The sequence below is a fragment of the Culex pipiens genome, chromosome 1, assembly GCF_016801865.2.
Source record: "Culex pipiens pallens isolate TS chromosome 1, TS_CPP_V2, whole genome shotgun sequence".
In the NCBI taxonomy this organism is placed as follows: Eukaryota; Metazoa; Arthropoda; class Insecta; order Diptera; family Culicidae; genus Culex; species Culex pipiens.
Genome location: NC_068937.1, coordinates 96,867,982 through 96,891,279, shown reverse-complemented (window position 1 = coordinate 96,891,279; position 23,298 = coordinate 96,867,982). Strand labels below are relative to the sequence as shown.

The 23,298-nt window shown below is 32.9% G+C and overlaps 1 protein-coding gene across 1 annotated transcript in view; it reads right to left on the bottom strand.

Moving 5' to 3' along the window:
• Positions 1-3,166: 3,166 nt before the first annotated feature.
• Positions 3,167-23,298, bottom strand: part of LOC120424454 (uncharacterized) — a 49,491-nt gene continuing 29,359 nt past the window's right edge. Inside the window, exon 3 of the mRNA XM_052706006.1 lies at positions 3,167-3,516. Coding sequence (XP_052561966.1) covers positions 3,167-3,516 — 350 coding nt within the window. The remainder of the gene's footprint in view (positions 3,517-23,298) is intronic.

Sequence of the window (23,298 nt, the reverse complement as noted above, 5' to 3'; positions counted from 1 at the left end):
CAGCAATTAATGGTTCAATTTTCAATGTTAATACATGAAACATTCGTGAAATTTTCCGATCTCTTCGAAAAAAATATTTTTAAAATTTTTAAATCAAGACTAACATTTCAAATGGGCATAATATTCAATGTTTGGCCCTTTTAAAATGTTAGTCTTGATTTAATTTTTTTCAAAATATTTTTTTCGAAAAGATCGGAAAATTTCACGAATGTTTCATGTATTCACATTGAAAATTGAACCATTAGTTGCTGAGATATCGTCATTAGAAAATCGTGGGCTGTTTGGGTGAGACTTAGAAAACTTCAATTTTCGTGTTTCTTTTTCTTTAAGCCGCTGTATCTCAACAACCAGAGGTCCAATCTTCGGTGTCTCTTAGACAATTTTATAGCAAATTTTCTGAACTTTTCAAAAAAAATATTTTTAGAAATGGTCACTCATGGTCACTATTTTTAAAAATCGAAAAACTGCAAATATTTCGCTGAAATCAAACTTTCGGTGGCTATATCTTGAAAACGGGGCCCTTTATCAAAAAATCTGTAAAGTAATTTTCGATTGCAAATTCAATTTTGCATAAAAAATGAGGTCAAAAAAATTTTATGTATGAAATTTCGATGTTTTCCAAAAATCACCAGTTTTTCAAAAAATCATAACTCGGCGGCAGATTTTTTGACCATGTTTCTCTATAGCTCAAAAGTTGCGGATTTTTGTCCCCTAAAACATATCAAAAAATCTCGAAAATAAAAAAATACGTATTTTGGGAATTTGAGTTTTCGTAAAAAAAAAGTTAATAAAAAAATCGGGAAATTTTTTTTTCCGTGTACCTATTTTTTTCTAAATAGTCCTTAACAATACCTACAACTTTGCCGAAGACACCAAGTTGATCAAAAAATTCCTTCAAAAGTTACAGATTTTCGAATATTTACGTACCATTTTTGTATGAACAGCTGCCAAATTTGTATGGAAATTTATATGGACAAACTAATGATGCAAAATGGCTTCTTTGGTAATAGGGAAGGCCCCCACAAAGTTTGAGCCAAATAAAAAAATACAAAAAATAAAAATGGTCGAAATCGGCCGGTTTTGTAGAGAATTGCTCAGCTGGGGAACAATGAGACACTCTACGAAAATCAATAGTTTTCTAGTAAAATATCATGTTTTGTATTGTTCCATTGCAGATGACTTGCTTTGAACATTTTCAAGCAATTTTGTCAACATGAAACTTCAAATAACAACAGTTATACTAAAAAGTATTTAAATTTTGTAAAATCCATATATTTTACCAAATAACTTTATATTTTTGGTTAAATGAAGTTCAAACTCACTAAATATGCCAAAATTCACTTTCAATTCATGTTTTGAAAGATTTCCATAGATTTTGAAAAGTTTGATGAAGAAAAATCAAAGTGTCTCATTGTTACCCATGGGCTGAAAGGAGTGGGGAACAATGAGACAGCCCTGGATTCTGGGTATATTTTAAATTTTGGCCAAACCTAATGAAAGGACATTGTAGCCCAACTAATGCCCTGTGAAATGAAGAAAGAAATTTGGAGAAATATTAGTTTTTGTGTTAATGGCAGTCTATGAGTGAAAATGTAATTTTTAGTCATAATTTACTTTTACACCCCAGAATCAAACATGTATGAATAACTTTGCAAGGGAGCGTCCATAACCAAAGCCACTATTATGGCAAACGTGTATCTAGCAGACACACCTTTCCCCCAAATATGAGCCTGATTGGTTGAAACTACGTCTTGTGAGAGCCATTTTATCATTGTTCCCCGTGTCTCATTGATGACTACTCTACCCTATATTTAAAGAATATTTGAAAAAAAAAAAACATCATTAAGTCTACCAGTGTAAAATTTCAAATCACAAGTTAACTCAACATCCATCGCAGACTCAAATTTCCTCAGATTCATCAACACCAGCGTAACGACTTTTCTAAACATTTCGCTTTCCTCATCGACTAATCACGTTATTGTGCCAAATTAAAACAACAGCAAATTAACATACCCCGGCAGTGCGAACGAGTCGAGCTCGGCTCGAAGACTTTCCCCAGTCAGCTGAAAGCATTCAAAGTTCAACGGAGGGAGGAAGAATTTCCCAGGGCATAGTTGGAAAATACTTGCTCGTTGCCAAAGGCATCGTCGCCAAGCTTCGAGCCTTTACAGCCGTAACAGGATTAGCAAAGGCGCTCGTTCGTTCGTTCGTTCCCTCGAGAGCGAGGTATTTGCTTAGTTTAGAACTTGGCATAACCGAGCTAAATCCAGCGTTTAATCTGTAGCCGTTGCGATTCGATCGGTTGGAAACGGTGCAGCTTATGCGCCACTCCCGTGAAGGAGACTGCCCGCCATGTTAAATTTGCCCGGTTTGAGACTCTCGAAGAGGTGCTCGGTTGAACTTCTTCCCAGGGAAGAAGCAAGATCAAATCGGCCAGCGTACCAAAGTGACCCACAAGAACGGTACGGAAAGCTCAGCCTCCCGAAAAAGCTCCTCAGAAATCCGCCAGTATAGGACCCCCCGTGCCCGTATGAATCATCATGGGTAGTACCGACACCCGCCACCAGAGAACTTTACGAAGCATGGGAAATACGCAGAACTTTTGCGTTGGGGAGGAAAGGACTGGGAACGGACCCTAAAGTGACGGAAGCAGCGCTCCGGATCGACCAGAAAAACTAACACGTGAGCTCATTTTAACTGCAGGGACTTTTATTGAACTCCAGAATAATTACTCATAATTTAGTTGGCAGGGAATCAAAAGAGGTGCTCGTTTATTGGACTAGTCTAACATTTGTGTATTTCATTCATTGTTTCGTTTTCTAATGTCTAGACATCTCCCTACTGTGGGCGTTTGCTCTCCCTACTGTCTACTCTTCGTTCTTCTGTTACCCCGTGCTTTTGTGCTCAAACCTCTACCAAATCTTCAGCTCGTCAGCTGGAACAGCTGATCGCTGACGTCACCGGCAGTCAAGCGGACTGCGGCAGACAAAAGGCACTAGAGTGCGATTTCGTGGATGTGTGGGGCGAATCAATAAATGCCGTCACACTCCGGGCGCATGGCAACACGCGCGTTCAAAATGGACGCCGTGTTAACAAAATGGCGTCCGCTCTACGGCCGCAGCCGGAACGGAAAAACGTTCGTGACGCCTTCTGTGGCCGTCACCCTTCACCCGCAGAAAAAGAACGGACTCACCGGACTGCTGCTGTTGCTCCTGTTACTTGCTGATGCTGCTGCTGCTGTTCCTCGCCGCGTGTTCGTAGTCGGCGTGGACGACGATGTCGGTTCGACCTGCGATCGCGCGGTCGACTTTGATGATGTTGCGCGGGCTGGGAATGGACTTTCCGGGCCAGCACGTGGGCGGATGGAACCGCCAGGAGGTCCGAGACCCTCCTCCAGACGAGATGTTGACGGCTCGTCGCTTCCGGCGATGTAGCGTGTGCCGGGATGAAACTTGTCCCACACTCGATGCGGGGCGGTGGTGGACGCGCGCTCGATCTCCTTCTGGTGCTGCTTGGCTGGTAGGGCGAGAGAAGCGAAGCCTTCGAACTGATCTCTAGCTAGGCTGCACAAAGGTTCACTTCTTCACACACACACGATCCTAACCTTGTCGAGATCTCAGGACTGGACAGGGGAACCCGGGATAAAAGTCTGCGCACTCCACACTTCACAAAGGTCTGGGACAAAGTCAACGAGTACTAGCTTCCTCAGAACGGGGAAGGTGGCCCCAGACGTACTTTTGGCACGCCGTTTCCTGGAGATTGCCTCGGGCTTCTTCGGATCTTTTAAAGATCTGAGTTCCCGTCTCACTCTAGCGGTCGGCAATAGCTCTGACCGTCCCTTTCCGTCTTCCCGAAGGATTCAACATATGAGCGACCTCCGCGAGATTCTCTCTCCAGGTGAGTAATTCTCGCTGAAAGTGGACCACTATTTACACAAGGTGCTCAAAAATCAAAAGCAATGTACTTTTCCAATAGCCCCCACCAAGTTATGAATGAAACCATGTTTGGTTGGTTGAATTTGTCCTCACCTCGGCGCCACGAAGCTAAAACATTTTTCAAAATTGGTAATTTTTAGACTTATTCGCGTCTACAAAATTGCTAATAACTTTGCAAAACTTCAACGAACCCTTAATGTTTAGGGGTGTTTTGGAAAGGAAATGAGCAGAGCTTTCGAATGCACTTGTCAGAAAAATACCGTTTCATACAATTTTTAGCCACAAAACACCAATCTATTTTTAAAAGTCATTTTTGAAGGCCGGCGCCCCGCTTTATCGAAAAACTGACAAATCCATTCGAAAGCTGAGACGATTTCACATAAAGGATCAATAAATCTAAGGTGTATGTTCCTCCTATCTTTTTTAATCTTATTTTGATTCTGCGAGCGCAGCGCTTCGTTCGCATTTCGGACTCCCAAAATGTTGCAATTTGCTTGCCTCATTTTAAGGTTTTGTCAAAAAATATAGGTGCTCACTTTTTGAATGATAGTTTATTGTCCAAGGATCAAAATGCACTTTTGATAATTGACCAATATTTATGTTTTTGGGTTCTTCCAGGCAAATTAATATCGAAAAATTGTTTTTTTTTTACTTTTTTTTTGTAAATTATTCACTTACAATTGGGTGGACTTTTTTTCAGTAGAACTAATGAATGTAGCATGTAGGAAATTTCACCACGAACATTTTTCTCTAAAAGAAAACGTAATTTCGATACTCCAGTGCCAAGATATTTTAGTTTTAGTGAGAAAAAAAGTGCCAATTTTTCTTATTTCTAAGAATTAACAAGCACGGCCTATTATTTACATGCGGCATATGTTTTGGAGGCCAGAGTATGGTTTCTTATAGTTATTTTGGTCACTGAATTCGGATCTGGAATCAAATTTCAGATAAACAGTGAACAGTGATATTTTAGTCACGCTCAAATATTATTTGCGTGTATTCCCCATAGCCACTTAAGGTTCGGCAGTCGAAGCCGCTAACCAACGCGCCACGAGGCCTCTTAAAACAATCAGAAGTTGAAAAAAACATTCTCTATAAAAAAAATCCGTGAGTAAAATATCAATTAAAGGTGAGCGAAATATGAAATATGACCGAATTCACTTGCGATTAAAATTAAAGCATATTACCGCAAATAACTTTTGGGCGTGGCTCCAAATTTAACTGTTTATCTGAAATTTGATTCCAGATCCGAATTCAGCGACCAAAATAACTATAAGAAACCATACTCTGGCCTCCAAAACATATGGCGCATGTAAATAATAGGCCGTGCTTGTCAATTCTTAGAAATAAGTAAAATTGGCACTTTTTTTCTCACTAAAACTAAAATATCTTGGCACTGGAGTATCGAAATTACGTTTTCTTTTAGAGAAAAATGTTCGTGGTGAAATTTCCTACATGCTACATTCATTAGTTCTACTGAAAAAAAGTCCACCCAATTGTAAGTGAATAATTTACAAAAAAAAGTAAAAAAAAACAATTTTTCGATATTAATTTGCCTGGAAGAACCCAAAAACATAAATATTGGTCAATTATCAAAAGTGCATTTTGATCCTTGGACAATAAACTATCATTTAAAAAGTGAGCACCTATATTTTTTGACAAAACCTTAAAATGAGGCAAGCAAATTGCAACATTTTGGGTGCCCGAAATGCGAACGAAGCGCTGCGCTCGCAGAATCAAAATAAGATTAAAAAAGATAGGAGGAACATACACCTTAGATTTATTGATCCTTTATGTGAAATCGTCTCAGCTTTCGAATGGATTTGTCAGTTTTTCGATAAAGCGGGGCGCCGGCCTTCAAAAATGACTTTTAAAAATAGATTGGTGTTTTGTGTCTAAAAATTGTATGAAACGGTATTTTTCTGACAAGTGCATTCGAAAGTTCTGCTCATTTCCTTTCCGAAACACCCCTAAACATTAAGGGTTCGTTGAAGTTTTGCAAAGTTATTAGCAATTTTGTAGACGCGAATAAGTCTAAAAATTACCAATTTTGAAAAATGTTTTAGCTTCGTGGCGCCGAGGTGAGGACAAATTCAACCAACCAAACATGGTTTCATTCATAACTTGGTGGGGGCTATTGGAAAAGTACATTGCTTTTGATTTTTGAGCACATTGTGTAAATAGTGGTCCACTTTCAGCGAGAATTACTCAGGTCTTAAACCAGTAACGATAGTTACCAACGATCGTGGGGGCTAACATCACCTACATTGATTACCGTGGTAACGGAGATCAAATTACATTTAAAGACGAACGGAAAAACCGAAACAAATAAATAAATAAATGCTAACAAGTGCAACTGTTACAAATCGTCTGATGTGTAAGTTATTATGCTTCAGAATTGCCGGAATGAAGAGATTGCGTCTCGTTGAAACTTTGAAGAAGAAGAAAAAAAAACGAACAGCAATTGATTCCAGCAAAACTCGGCAAACTGAGCAAAAAATCGAGCACAGCAAACGGCAATCACAAATCATTGCCCAAACGACATAAGTGTCTCGGGAAATGGCACCCGGAAGGAAGAAGATGGTGTAAACAGAGCATAAATAACAACTGAAATGATGGAAAGAGATAGAACAAAACAAAAAAAAAGTTTGCCGGGTTTCGCTTAACGTGTAGGTGTGTATCGCGGAGACAGAAAAGGAAAGAGTTTGATATGAGTGGGGAGAAAAAAATGTAAAAAGACATCCACTGGCATTCGGACCGTGCCAAATGTTGCACCGGGAATTGAAGTGCAGGACTTTTTTTTTTATTTGTTAGAGTTAATTTTTTTATATAATTACTGTATTTAAATAAAATAGTTCAGAATACAGTGAAACCTCTTTTTACAGGGTGCGTTACGTTTTTCTAATTTGTCGATTTCTCTGTAACGACGCAACATTGTTGCAATCTTTTAAAAGCAATTTGTAGGGTTTGTTCAGATCTACAAAACGCCTTTTGAAGCTTGCAAAAATATTGTATGGTTTTAGAGAAATCTACGAAACAAAAAGCGTAACGCCACTGCGTAAAAAGAGGTTTCTCTGTGTTACCTAAACGTTTTGTTGCAGAACTACATGGTACAGAGAAACCCCTTTTTACGCGGTGGCGTTACGTTTTTTGTTTCGTCGATTTCTCTAAAACCATACAATATTTTTGCAAGCTTCAAAAAGCGTTTTGTAGATCTGAACAAACCCTACAAATTGCTATCAAAAGATTTCAACAATGTTGCGTCGTTCCTGAGAAATCGACAAATTAGAAAAACGTAACGCACCGCGTAAAAAGAGGTTACTCTGCAATGCTTTAATAAATACAAAAAAAAAATCTTCTAGAATAGTTCTAAAAAGTGACGGCAAAACATTGAATAACCGCAAATAGGCTAAACATAAAGATTGAAGTTAGTAGAAATGCCTTAAACTGAAAATGTAAAAAAAATAAAAGTGAACAAGATGAATGCATATAAGAATGCTAAAAATGAATAAATACTGACATAAAACATAACAATTGAAGTTTTTTGCTAAACAAAATTCAAACTCCTAAAAAAGAAGAAAACAATCAAAATTTGTTAAAAAAAAATGTGCTTTACAGCATTTCCACACCCAAAATAGGTTTCAGGTCAACTTTTGGACTTGAACTTCACTGATTTGGACAAAACTTGGAGGGAGCGTTCATCTACGTTTTTGAGTGATTTTTATGTAAAATTATCTGGGAAACATTGTGACGATAAAATTAAAAATTTACAAATATAGGTATTTTTAGAAAATCGCATTCCAAGGATTGAAATCAAGTGACAAAATACTGAATGGCTTGTGAAAGTTAGATTTTTATTTGGTTTCCGTGGCAAATATTTCCAAAATGCAACCCTACATTTTTTGATTTTTTTTTAGATATTTTGTCCTTTAGAAAATTGACATTTATTGAGTTAACTGATCGTTCTCTGCAATCTTCATCCAAATCAGTGAAGGTCGACTCAAAAAGTTTGCTCAGTTAGTTTGAAATGACCCATATATTTTTTTTATCTGCGAATTATAATGGCTACAATATTTACTTCGAAAAACATTATTTTTGTATTGAAGACTGAGCTTAAAAAAAATAAAACGAAAAAAAATTAATGTGACAAAATCTTATTAACCAAAATAACATTTACACTTCGTTAGACGGATTAACAAGCTTTAGTTTTCCAGATTTTCCAACAAATTAGTAAAGACTTGAATACGACCCATTTCCACGCAGGCTAGCCGTGCGCGAGGTACCTCAGCTTGGATCGACAAGCCCCGCCCTAAAGAACGTTTGCATCAATTGAATTCAAACGTTATTTAAAACTTTCGGACCCTTGTCAAATGAACAAAACCCTAGCCCGTTTTAAAGTTGGTTGTAACAGTACCGTCAAACCTCTTTTTACGCGACCTCCTTTTGCGCGGATTTTTTTACGCGAAAAATTCAAAATAACGCGAACCGATTTTACGCGGTCGGAAGTCTACCCTTTATGGTCATATCTTCCTGTTCAACGAGGACCAAATTCGGGGTTTTCACCATCGGTAGCAACCTACGGAAACTCTGCATCATATTGGGATCTTCTGGACCACTAAGAACTTCCGGAAGTTACGGATTGAACATCTATCTGTTCAACGGGTGTCTATACCGGTGTATTCACCATCGATATAGCTATAGTGAGCCACGACGGACTCTCAGTGATCTGTTGGAATGTACGAGGTCATCCAGGAGCTCCCGGAAGTCATGGCCTGGATATCTACCTGATCAACGGGGGTCTTTATGGCTATATTAACCATCGTTATAGCTTCAGGTAGCTTCAGAGGACCACGATGGACACTCTGCGACATGTTCGATTATTTGGTCATCCTGGAGCTCTAGGAAGTCATGGCCTGGATATCTACCTGATCAACGGGGGTTTATATGGCTAATGGTTTTATTAATCATGTCCACTGACCCCTACTTGAAGTTATACCGATGGTTAATATAGCCAGATAGACCCCATGTTGACCAGGTAGATATCCAGGTCATGACTTTCGGTAGTTCCTGGATGACCCAACACAATCCAACATGTCGCAAAGTGTCCATCGTGGTCCACTGAAGCTATACCGATGGTTAATATAGCCAGATAGACCCCTGTTGATCAGGTTCCTGGATGACACAAAATAATCGAACATGTCGCAAAGTGTCCATCGTGGTCTACTGAAGCTACCTGAAGCTATACCGATGGTTAATATAGCCAATTAGACCCCCGTTGATCTGGTAGACATCCAGGCCATAACTTCCGGGAGTTTTTGGATTACCTAGTACATTCCAACAGATCACAAGGTAACCATCGTAGGTCACGGAAGCTGTCTGAAATAATCACGATGGTGAATACACCGGGTACACCCTTGTTGAACAGGCAGATATTTAGTTCATAACTTCCGGAAGTTCTTGGTTAACCATGAACATCTCAACCTGCTGCATGGTATCTTGCCTAGGTCAACGAAGCCCCTAATAACCTGCCTGTTAATGAAAAAGAATAATTCTTTATAAAACTAAAAAATATTGAAAACTCTTTTTACGCGCGCAATTCAAAACAGCGCAAACTTTTTTACGCGATTTTTTTTCACGCGGGAACCAAAATTCGCGTATAAAAACGTTTGACTGTATTCCTAATTCCTGTCATGGCTTACCACTAAGCTGTGATATCCTAGAGGTAAGCATTTTTGCTGGCCAATCCAAAGGACGGGGGAACGACTTTGATTTTTTGTTCATGTTTAAAGTTTAAAATATAGAAAATTACCATAACTTTTTCGTTAGGAGCAAATAGGAATCCAACCAGGGCTATTTGCTTACAAAGCAAATACCGTAACCAGTCAGCCACGGCCGCTTCCTAGGCTTGAATGCGAAAACTTTAATTAATATAATTCTGCAGAGTAATTATAAATAAGCTCCTTGAAATGTGTTTTTCAAGAAAACCATTAGATCTAATGATTATAAAAGAAAAAAAAATGTGTAGGTGTTTATGCAACAGACATGACCGGTATGACAAAGCTCATTTTTTTAACAACAAATAGGGTGAGGTGAAAACGTCACAGACATAACCAAAATGACGAAGAACGAACGAAAAACATGGCCAGAGCTTAAAAATGTAACCTTAGTTTCTAAAGCTGCATTTTAGCGCATGCCGCATTGCCGTGCTGGAAGCTGTGAATACCTTTTAAGTTGGATGATTTTACAAGTTTGCAAGAAATGCCCACTTTCGCATTACAGTTTCTTACTAGGTGTTTGCATTGCTTTTTTTTTTGCGTTAGAATTTTCAACTTTTTCACATCATGTTAACATTCAATTTCAATTGAGTTATTGATTAGGGTGACAATAAAAACGTCATCAGGGATACCCCCTGATTCGACAACCTAAGGCAAAAATAAGTAACTGTGCCAATTTTGATCCAAATCGGTTAAGGTTTAAGGGTTGCTGAAAATCGTTGAAATTGGTAAAAAAATCTTTTTATACAAAACCGTCTTCTTTAAATCGCTAATAACTCGTCAGGGTTAACTTGGATCGTTTTGCGTTCTTCGACAAAGTTGTTGACGCCACCTTTTGTGGAAATTTGTGTGGTCTTTGACGTCAAAATGTAAATTTTCTTGCTCGGTATCGCCCAAATCTGTATGGTTACACACTATGGCCCAACTTGCCAAATTAGTCCCAACCAAATTGTCCTAAAGTTCGCATGGATCCAATTTCTCTCTTGGTACGCAATATCGAAATTATGCTTAATTTTGAATTATTGTTAATAAACTCTAATAATTTAAACGAGTATTTAATGAGTGCTTTCTTCGACAACTATTTGATCTTTCATGTGACTTCAAATTCCTAGTGTCCAGCAGATAAAGTGTCACCATGAACATATAGGGAACCGGCAGAAAAAGACAAACAGAGAAAAAAAAACCCTGCATAAACTACATACGACGATTGTTTATCGTTTTTCCCACCACCCCCGTGCACCAAACACACCATCTCACAACCGATATCACCCCGAGTTGTTTGTTAGTATAATCTCAATAGCGTTCACCCTCGTTTCAACTCCCCCCCCCCCCCGTACCAGACCTGTACGTATGCTACCCACCCCTCATCATCTGCTGTCTAGATGTCCTCCCTGCTTCCTTCTTCCCAGCAAGAAATGGAATCTGGAGCATCTTGCTTGTTGAGTTCATCTCCTGAACGCTTCTGTTTCTTGCCAACCAGTAGTCACACACACACACGTTCCTTGCGTTCCCATTCTAGCGGACTATGAATGTCTCCAATTCGTAACGGTTCAACGGTTTTCGGGTCCTTCCTTCGATCCCGCCGATGTCTATGATATGAAAGCAATACGATCTGTGCCAATAATGGTTATGTCGTCGTGTGTGTGTGTGTGTATGTGCCAGAAGCTTCGTCCTTAAGGTTTGAACTTTGAAGGTACTCACAGAATGTAAAGCTTGAGGGGATGAATCGCGTCGTCATAGAGCGAACCAAGAAGAAGACGACGACAGTATTATGGCAACTCCTCATAACGATTCTGGTACTTAAAATGTGTACGTTCATACACATGAATTCTTCGCAAACAGAGAAAGCTACTTTACTATAGAACTGAATATCACGGACTCACTGTGACGTGATGAAGAAGTGCATCACGTGCACTATTCTATATTCATGACTTCCAAATTTGTTCGAGTTTTGGTCGGGGGCTCAAAGTTGGGTTATGTTGTTGTTTTATAGGCTTTTTTCAGGTGTTTTAGTTGTAGAATATAAGCATACAATTTTTCCTGAAAACATGTTTAGATAATTTATTCATACAGTTTATTTCTTGTGTGAAGAAGCTACAAACCGCCCTAACTTACCAGAAAATGGAGAGTTATCATTAGGGTAGAGTAGTTAGTGATAAAATGGCTCTCACAAGACGTAGTTTCAACCAATCATGCTCATATTTGGGGGAAAGGTGTGTCTACTAGATACACGTCTGCCATAATAGTGGCTTTGGTTATGGAAGCTCCCTTGCAAAGTTATTCGTACATGTTTGATTCTGGGATGTAAAAGTAAATTAGGACTAAAAATTACATTTTCGCTCATAGCCCAAGTAGCACTCATAACTTGTTGACTGTTGAATAATAGTTAGACAATTGTTTGTGATAAACATACGAAAAAAAATCTGAACATAACTTAAATAACAGTTTGTTTCACTGCTTGTATAACTGACTTATGTAACTATCGTGTTTCGTGCCACAAAAGTGTTAAAACACAGTCAACTTCACTCTTTTCCAACTTTGAAACACAACATAGGAAAAATTCTCACCTATTTGGGAGGTTTAGAACTCGCTCCTAACTCCACCCAATTTGCTGATTTACACTGGAACACCTTCGATAGAAACTTGCTTGCTCACTTCCGTTTGAGGTATTTATCACTTGATTTCAGTCGAAAACGATTTTTATGAGCTCTAATTAAACGTCAAAATGCTGATATGCCAAGATGCTGTTCCCTCATTGGCAATGTTTTCCTCGAAAACAGTTTGTTGAATAAGAATATATTGCACTGTTTGTTTCACTGCTTATCTAACATTGTCATGTGACGGCATCTTCTGAAAAATGGGCGTGGCAAACCATTCTATAAATAACCTTAGGTTTTCTCGCTTTGTTACACAAATGTTATCGGAGAATAGGTTATATAACTGATAATCAACAAACATATTCAACTTGACATTGCGTGTTGTTAGGTGGTGTAAATTTGTACGTGAGGTATTTAAAGTATCAATAATGTTTATTTATCGAAGATCGCAATAATTTTAAATGTTGACCGATTATTTATAAACATATCGCCGGTAAAAGCTACAAAAAATATCAGCTAACGGAGTTCATGATAGAGAAAACAAATTAAAAACGTTACTTAATTCACCTTTAGGTGGTTGGTGCCTTCCTCATATTCATAAAAATCAATACATTCAGTAAAAATAGCAACATTCCCCCTTAACATGTTTAACAAATCAACTTTATTACTTATTTCTTTTGATAGGGTTCGCAGACCTTCAATATATCTAGCGAATCGGCAATGTCTGATAAAAAACCTATCCAACGATAGCTCTTATGATGGACCCGGACATCATTTTTATTGAAATATCAGATATCCGGCCTTCAACAAGTGTATAAATAACACTTAAGTGCTAATAACTTTGGATAGGGTTGTCAGATCCTTGATGTTCTAGGCTTATTGAGAAGGTCTTTCGATTATCTAACTAACGACAGGTCGCATGATGCACCCGGACATCATTTTCATTGAAATATCTGAGATCCGGCCTGCAAAAAGTGTATGCATAACACTTAAGTGCTAATAACTTTTGATAGGGTTGTCAGATCCTCGATGTTTTAGGCTCATTTGAAAGGTCTTTCGATTATCTAACTAACGACAGGTCGCATGATGCACCCGGATATCATTTTCATTGAAATATCTGAGATCCGGCCTCCAAAAAGTGTATAAATAACACTTAAGTGCTAATAACATTTGATAGGGTTGTCAGATCTTTAATGTTTTGGGCTCATTGGAAAGGTCTTTTTAATAAAATAATATAAAATGTATAACATGACAGGTTTTCTTGCAAAAAACACCCTTTTTACAATCTTCCGGACATACGCCAAAATCGTTTTTTTAGCATAACTTTTGAAGTTCTTAACTAAACTTGCTGATTTTAAATAGAGACCTATGGGACCCCAAGACGAATCGAATGAGACTAATACGGTCAAAATTCGTTCATCCAGTCCGGAGATAATCGAGTGACATTTTTTTTGTCCACCCACCTACACACATCCACACAGACATTTGCTCAGAACATGATTCTGAGTCGATATGTATACGTGAAGGTGGGTCTAGGAGGTCAAATTGATAAGTTCATTTTTCGAGTGATTTTATAGCCTTTCCTCAGTAAGGTGAGGAAGGCAAAACACTCCAATTTTCAATGTTACTCCGTGGTACGGTATTCGAAATGACAGTTGAAACGGTTTGTTATAACAAAGTTACATAATGGAGTTATAAAACTGACTTGAAACAAACTTATATAACTTAATTTCCAATGACAGCCTTTTCTGGAGTTAAGTTGTATAGCTCACTGCTGTATAACAAAGCTGACAGCAGCCTTCTTATTGACGTTTAGGCCAGCTTGTTTACTATGAAGCCTCGTGGAGAGATGTGGAAGCGCGCTTGGACCTGCCGTGGAGATGATAACAACAAATCGTCGAGGTCATCGGATCGAATCTTGGGAAAGACGAAGAGGGTTTCACAAGAATCACAGTTAGAGAGCGCGAAAGGATTGTTTTTTTTTTTTCATACAATTTCTATTTTTTTCTAAATAAATCGGGCAAAAACAAGCGTACCAAAAAAGTCAGAGATACTATTCTTATTGGCTTCGTCGTTGATTGAAATTCTAATAAGAACTGTTTGTTTACATGTAAGTTGGGTAACGGTTAGACAACTGTTTTCAATATATCTTTCCTTTTCAGTGTGTGCTTTGATTTGACAGCACAGCCGTTAACCACGCCCCTTTTTTTCGTTGAATCTCTTGTTAGCTAGCACAGTGTTGTCAAATACATTTGTACAACTTACTCTGATAACTTGCATCTTATTCTGGCAAGTTATACAACAGAAAAAAGTGCGCTTTTTCCAATGCACAGGAGTTGTAGAACAAGTCGTGGTAACGAGGCCGATCGGTTTTATAACCAGTTAGGAAATACGTTTATCTGACAAAGTGTGTTGCTTGGGATGTTGAATCCTGGCCATTACCCTTACCCACTAACAAAATCCCAAGTAGAAGTAGTTTTCCGGCACACGTGGGGGTGTGGATATCGTATAGCACCCACCCTTTGTAGCAACCTGTGCTAACTAACATTCCCGTCCCAATCCCCCGAGATCTACAAACTGACATGGTGGGCGCCGTTGGTGGCCAACGACTGTTTCCTATTAGCAACGGCTCTAGTTTTGATGATCGTGATGTTTTATCTTTTCAGCGCATTCATGCATGCTGTTGATAAGGGAAACATTTAAGCGTATAGTCGGTTGTATTGATAGGATCAGTGTTGAAAATCTGGCGACTATGATTAATTTTGCGATTAATCGCTGCCTGATACACCCCACGAATAAGACTGCTGAGAAAAGTCTTTATTCTCTAATTGCCATGACTAGCTGTCATTCGTCAAGAGTGCTGTCGATGATTGTAACAACCCATGACTGCTGGCAGTAAAGGGGCAAGATTGGATCTTGGTCGCAGCAAGTTGATGACTAAACCCAATCATTCAAATTTTTATTCGTCTCTGCCATACCCAGCGATCAAGTGGCAGTCAGGAAAAACGAGATCAAAGCATACTCAGAGGGCCTTTCTTCAGGCAATCATTATTCGCTCGAAGAGATTTTTTTTCAACCTTGGATAGGATATTACGGTCCTGTTCAGCAACGGAGAAGGACAACCATGGGTGGTCTCTCATGCTCATGCTCATAACCGTCTACAGTCCTAATTTTTTTTTTCGAAATTTTTTATTTTTCCCTTGTTCAGGAAGTCATTTTGAGCAACTTTTGTTCTACGTGAAACTTTACTTCTCTTTTTTTATGTTTTTCCTTGTTTAATTTTTTGTATTTAAATTTGCATTTATCTTGTTTAGTTTATGTTTGTTTTTGGTAGTATTTTGCCTACTCTACCACCTCCTATCATTACATTTTGCCTATCCAATTTTTTCATGTTTTTACAGTAACTATTTCAATTTTCTGCATGTTTTTCACATTTTCTGCTATAAAATGGAACCATTAATAGCTCTTAATAGAGAGATATTACAGGACTGTCAATTTCTGAAGATGATGAAAAAATATTAAATACATATTTTATTTTTATGATTTTTAAATGGCTATCACTTGAAATCTTTGTTTTTATCAATGATAATTAGGTACATTTTGGTTTTAAATATTTGATCCACATAAACTTTAAATAATTTTGACTGCCTATCAGAAGGAAAAGCATAAAAAATTAATCAATTCTAATGTAGCTCCTGCAAAAAAAAAACATATTTTTATCATTACTTAATAAAAATGAATAGATTTCGGTTTAACAAAACATTTTTCGCTGGGTAATATGTCATGGCGTTGCCTTTTGTTGTTAGTCAGGTTCGATAAACAACATGATAAAAATAAATTTTAGGAGAGTTTTAGGAGAGAACTATGGTGAATAAGGCCTTCGACATACAGAACCAGTCTTTTTTAATCGTTGTGTTTCATTCTTATTTGAAATTAATAAAATACTGTTATAATAGATTATATATAAAAAGTAAAAAGTTTCGTTGAAGAAGTACAATTAAAAAAAAGCAATTACTTTTATTACTCTAAAATTACTTTAATTATCAATTAATTATTTAAAATTACTCTGATTACCATGAATTACTAAGTAATTAAAGAATTACCTAATTACCAGCTAAAAATCAAAGTAAATATTAATTACTTGCCAGTCTGAGGCTTTCCTGGAAACCCTTGAATTTGACAAGGTTTTTGGAAATTTTCTCTAAGAAGACGTACAAAGTTACAATTCTCCATGTAAATTGATCAAAGTTCCATGCTAAATTCAGATCAAAACTGGAGCAACTAAACCTTAACCAAATGAGCAGAAGTTTTCAGGCTAGCTTCTGGGGTCATAGTACTTTAAAATTCCGGTTGATGCAAACGAAGTTGAACACTTTTGTCTTTTTCATATATCCGTGAATCACGCTAATGGACAGTAACCAAAATTGTAGGGAGACTTTTATGGAGGAACTAATGTTGGAAAATGTATTTTTTGGTCACTGAAAAGGTACACACAAAGTTTCATACAAATCAAAAAATCAATCATCGTTGGCCGACGAAGTTTTTTGAACCATTGCCTTTCAAGAATTCTTGATGCCATCAGTTGCGTCAACGTCGATGGAACCCAAATGCCAGCGCCTGCACGTGAAATTTACAAAATAAGATTTTCACATCAACTGTTTCGCCCCAAAAAGTAACCCCCCACCGAGACTAACATCCGGAAAACAAACACCCAGCTAGTTATCTAATTTTCGCCCGAAATGCATCAACCTACGCTGCTAGAAAGCTTGACAAAAGAAGCAAAGTCCTCTGTGTAAAACCAAAACTACTGCTGCGAAGAGCTGATTGGAACTATACTCAACCCCACGCGTTTGAAGGAACACAACAACAACGACGACGATAGTGCAAGGTTGTCACGCGTCACCATCGCTGGTGGTCCATGAAATAAAGGTCCTCCACCTCCCCCAAAAAACAGGTTACAATTTGAATATTACCGAAGTTGGGAGTGATTTGTTTGTTGTTTGGACGTTTCTTTCATGTTTTAAGACTTTTTTTTTTTTCGAAAAATGACTGTGTTTCCAGTTCATCGAATTTTCGGCTTATCTTGTAGCTCTTTGAACTCATTTTGACAATGCCACTCCTGCTGACGGTTGCCCTGGCCGATGCCGATGAGCTTGAGGACCGTTTTCGAAGTTGTTGTGACGATGCGGACCGCCGATACTAGGAGAGAACGGGCAGGGCTAATTAAGCTCCCGTCAGTTTGAAGTCCCCCACGCGTAGAATCTCGCACGGTGAAGGTGCGTGTCCATGATGGCCACGTTGTCGGAGGTAGGTTGGCGCACAATTGCGTCCATTCGAAATATCTGGATCTGGGAACTGCATTAAATTAACTTGGGCTCCCTTTTCCGATGGTTGGAAGCCAAGGACTCAACGCACGTCGGGCCTGCTACTTTGTTACGAACTAGATTAGCACGTCTGCACTGCACGTCGGACATGAAGTTGTTTGTTATTTTGGTTGAAGGTTCGAGCATAACGTCATTAGTTGGGGTGTTTTTCAGAATCGAAATTTCTATGATTTCAAAATTAGGTGGTACTGTGAAACCAGTTTTCAAAATAGACAAATTTGTTACAATGATATTACCAGTGTTAGGTCAAAAGTTAAGGAATTTGGTCAGCTTTTCAAAACATTTCGTTAAAAAATACACAACTAACGATGTGTTGATTATTGCCTGTTGAAAGCTGTTACCAATGTTGTTATTTCCGATGCATAAAATCACAAACCGTCACATTAACGCCAATTTTCCATCCAAAGTGGGAAAGTGATTGCTATTCACCACACAACAGCAGGGTAGCAGCCAATAAAATATGCAACGTGCATGCAATGCATGTAAATTGCCCGAACAAAAGCTCTAATTGCACCCACTTTACCCCTCCCTATATTTATTATGGCAATGCTCCTTGCATTATGCAACGCCAATTTGAACTGAAAGCCTCCAGGTCACAGACAAGAGTATTACCTGTTGCGTAAAATGTCCTTTTCCATGAAGGGTGATACTTGTACGCACACACCCTTGCACATACACACGCACAACTGTTTGGATTTCATTACATTACAAGTGCACACTGCTCAAGAATATGCAATGAAATGCAGCTGCACTTGAAGAATCAGAGGGGGGTGCACTGAAACTTGTATTTTTGTATTTTTGTATTTTTGTATTTTTGTATTTTTGTATTTTTGTATTTTTGTATTTTTGTATTTTTGTATTTTTGTATTTTTGTATTTTTGTATTTTTGTATTTTTGTATTTTTGTATTTTTGTATTTTTGTATTTTTGTATTTTTGTATTTTTGTATTTTTGTATTTTTGTATTTTTGTATTTTTGTATTTTTGTATTTGTGTATTTTTGTATTTTTGTATTTTTGTATTTTTGTATTTTTGTATTTTTGTATTTTTGTATTTTTGTATTTTTGTATTTTTGTATTTTTGTATTTTTTTATTTTTGTATTTTTGTATTTTTGTATTTTTGTATTTTTGTATTTTTGTATTTTTGTATTTTTGTATTTTTGTATTTTTGTATTTTTGTATTTTTGTATTTTTGTATTTTTGTATTTTTGTATTTTTGTATATTTGTATTTTTGTATTTTTGTATTTTTGTATTTTTGTATTTTTGTATTTTTGTATTTTTGTATTTTTGTATTTTTGTATTTTTGTATTTTTGTATTTTTGTATTTTTGTATTTTTGTATTTTTGTATTTTTGTATTTTTTGTATTTTTGTATTTTTGTATTTTTGTATTTTTGTATTTTTGTATTTTTGTATTTTTGTATTTTTGTATTTTGTATTTTTGTATTTTTGTATTTTTGTATTTTTGTATTTTTGTATTTTTGTATTTTTGTATTTTTGTATTTTTGTATTTTTGTATTTTTGTATTTTTGTATTTTTGTATTTTTGTATTTTTGTATTTTTGTATTTTTGTATTTTTGTATTTTTGTATTTTTGTATTTTTGTATTTTTGTATTTTTGTATTTTTGTATTTTTGTATTTTTGTATTTTTGTATTTTGTATTTTTGTATTTTTGTATTTTTGTATTTTTGTATTTTTGTATTTTTGTATTTTTGTATTTTTGTATTTTTGTATTTTTGTATTTTTGTATTTTTGTATTTTTGTATTTTTGTATTTTTGTATTTTTGTATTTTTGTATTTTTGTATTTTTGTATTTTTGTATTTTTGTATTTTTGTATTTTTGTATTTTTGTATTTTTGTATTTTTGTATTTTTGTATTTTTGTATTTTTGTATTTTTGTATTTTTGTATTTTTGTATTTTTGTATTTTTGTATTTTTGTATTTTTGTATTTTTGTATTTTTGTATTTTTGTATTTTGTATTTTTGTATTTTTGTATTTTTGTATTTTTGTATTTTTGTATTTTTGTATTTTGTATTTTTGTATTTTTGTATTTTTGTATTTTTGTATTTTTGTATTTTTGTATTTTTGTATTTTTGTATTTTTGTATTTTTGTATTTTTGTATTTTTGTATTTTTGTATTTTTGTATTTTTGTATTTTTGTATTTTTGTATTTTTGTATTTTTGTATTTTTGTATTTTTGTATTTTTGTATTTTGTTATTTTTGTATTTTTGTATTTTTGTATTTTTGTATTTTGTATTTTTGTATTTTTGTATTTTTGTATTTTTGTATTTTTGTATTTTTGTATTTTTGTATTTTTGTATTTTTGTATTTTTGTATTTTTGTATTTTTGTATTTTTGTATTTTTGTATTTTTGTATTTTTGTATTTTTGTATTTTTGTATTTTTGTATTTTTGTATTTTTGTATTTTTGTATTTTTGTATTTTTGTATTTTTGTATTTTTGTATTTTTGTATTTTTGTATTTTTGTATTTTTGTATTTTTGTATTTTTGTATTTTTGTATTTTGTATTTTGTATTTTTGTATTTTTGTATTTTTGTATTTTTGTATTTTTGTATTTTTGTATTTTTGTATTTTTGTATTTTTGTATTTTTGTATTTTTGTATTTTTGTATTTTTGTATTTTTGTATTTTTGTATTTTTGTATTTTTGTATTTTTGTATTTTTGTATTTTTGTATTTTTGTATTTTTGTATTTTTGTATTTTTGTATTTTGTATTATTGTATTTTTGTATTTTTGTATTTTTGTATTTTGTATTTTTGTATTTTTGTATTTTTGTATTTTTGTATTTTTGTATTTTTGTATTTTTGTATTTTTGTATTTTTGTATTTTTGTATTTTTGTATTTTTGTATTTTTGTATTTTTGAATTTTTGTATTTTTGTATTTTTGTATTTTTGTATTTTTGTATTTTTGTATTTTTGTATTTTTGTATTTTGTATTTTTGTATTTTTGTATTTTTGTATTTTTGTATTTTTGTATTTTTGTATTTTTGTATTTTTGTATTTTTGTATTTTTGTATTTTTGTATTTTTGTATTTTTGTATTTTTGTATTTTTGTATTTTTGTATTTTGTATTTTGTATTTTTGTATTTTTGTATTTTTGTATTTTTGTATTTTTGTATTTTTGTATTTTTGTATTTTTGTATTTTTGTATTTTTGTATTTTTGTATTTTTGTATTTTTGTATTTTGTATTTTTGTATTTTTGTATTTTTGTATTTTTGTATTTTTGTATTTTTGTATTTTTGTATTTTTGTATTTTTGTATTTTGTATTTTTGTATTTTTGTATTTTTGTATTTTTGTATTTTTGTATTTTTGTATTTTTGTATTTTTGTATTTTTGTATTTTTGTATTTTTGTATTTTTGTATTTTTGTATTTTTGTATTTTTGTATTTTTGTATTTTTGTATTTTTGTATTTTTGTATTTTTGTATTTTTGTATTTTTGTATTTTTGTATTTTTGTATTTTGTATTTTTGTATTTTTGTATTTTTGTATTTTTGTATTTTTGTATTTTTGTATTTTTGTATTTTTGTATTTTTGTATTTTTGTATTTTTGTATTTTTGTATTTTTGTATTTTTGTATTTTTGTATTTTTGTATTTTTGTATTTTTGTATTTTTGTATTTTTGTATTTTTGTATTTTTGTATTTTTGTATTTTTGTATTTTTGTATTTTTGTATTTTTGTATTTTTGTATTTTTGTATTTTTGTATTTTTGTATTTTTGTATTTTTGTATTTTTGTATTTTTGTATTTTTGTATTTTTGTATTTTTGTATTTTTGTATTTTTGTATTTTTGTATTTTTGTATTTTTGTATTTTTGTATTTTTGTATTTTTGTATTTTTGTATTTTGTATTTGTATTTTTGTATTTTTGTATTTTTGTATTTTTGTATTTTTGTATTTTTGTATTTTTGTATTTTTGTATTTTTGTATTTTTGTATTTTTGTATTTTGTATTTTTGTATTTTTGTATTTTTGTATTTTTGTATTTTTGTATTTTTGTATTTTTGTATTTTGTATTTTTGTATTTTTGTATTTTTGTATTTTTGTATTTTTGTATTTTTGTATTTTTGTATTTTTGTATTTTTGTATTTTTGTATTTTTGTATTTTTGTATTTTTGTATTTTTGTATTTTTGTATTTTGTATTTTTGTATTTTTGTATTTTTGTATTTTTGTATTTTTGTATTTTTGTATTTTTGTATTTTTGTATTTTTGTATTTTTGTATTTTTGTATTTTTGTATTTTTGTATTTTTGTATTTTGTATTTTTGTATTTTTGTATTTTTGTATTTTTGTATTTTTGTATTTTTGTATTTTTGTATTTTTGTATTTTTGTATTTTTGTATTTTTGTATTTTTGTATTTTTGTATTTTTGTATTTTTGTATTTTTGTATTTTTGTATTTTTGTATTTTTGTATTTTTGTATTTTTGTATTTTTGTATTTTTGTATTTTTGTATTTTTGTATTTTTGTATTTTTGTATTTTTGTATTTTTGTATTTTTGTATTTTTGTATTTTTGTATTTTTGTATTTTTGTATTTTTGTATTTTTGTATTTTTGTATTTTTGTATTTTTGTATTTTTGTATTTTTGTATTTTTGTATTTTTGTATTTTTGTATTTTGTATTTTGTATTTTTGTATTTTTGTATTTTTGTATTTTTGTATTTTTGTATTTTTGTATTTTTGTATTTTTGTATTTTTGTATTTTTGTATTTTTGTATTTTTGTATTTTTGTATTTTTGTATTTTTGTATTTTTGTATTTTTGTATTTTTGTATTTTTGTATTTTTGTATTTTTGTATTTTTGTATTTTTGTATTTTTGTATTTTTGTATTTTTGTATTTTTGTATTTTTGTATTTTTGTATTTTTGTATTTTTGTATTTTTGTATTTTTGTATTTTTGTATTTTTGTATTTTTGTATTTTTGTATTTTTGTATTTTTGTATTTTTGTATTTTTGTATTTTTGTATTTTTGTATTTTTGTATTTTGTATTATTGTATTTTTGTATTTTTGTATTTTTGTATTTTGTATTTTTGTATTTTTGTATTTTTGTATTTTTGTATTTTTGTATTTTTGTATTTTTGTATTTTTGTATTTTTGTATTTTTGTATTTTTGTATTTTTGTATTTTGTATTTTTGTATTTTTGTATTTTTGTATTTTTGTATTTTTGTATTTTTGTATTTTTGTATTTTTGTATTTTTGTATTTTGTATTTTTGTATTTTTGTATTTTTGTATTTTTGTATTTTTGTATTTTTGTATTTTTGTATTTTTGTATTTTTGTATTTTTGTATTTTTGTATTTTTGTATTTTTGTATTTTTGTATTTTTGTATTTTTGTATTTTTGTATTTTTGTATTTTGTATTTTTGTATTTTTGTATTTTTGTATTTTTGTATTTTTGTATTTTTGTATTTTTGTATTTTTGTATTTTTGTATTTTTGTATTTTTGTATTTTTGTATTTTTGTATTTTTGTATTTTTGTATTTTGTATTTTTGTATTTTTGTATTTTTGTATTTTTGTATTTTTGTATTTTTGTATTTTTGTATTTTTGTATTTTTGTATTTTTGTATTTTTGTATTTTTGTATTTTTGTATT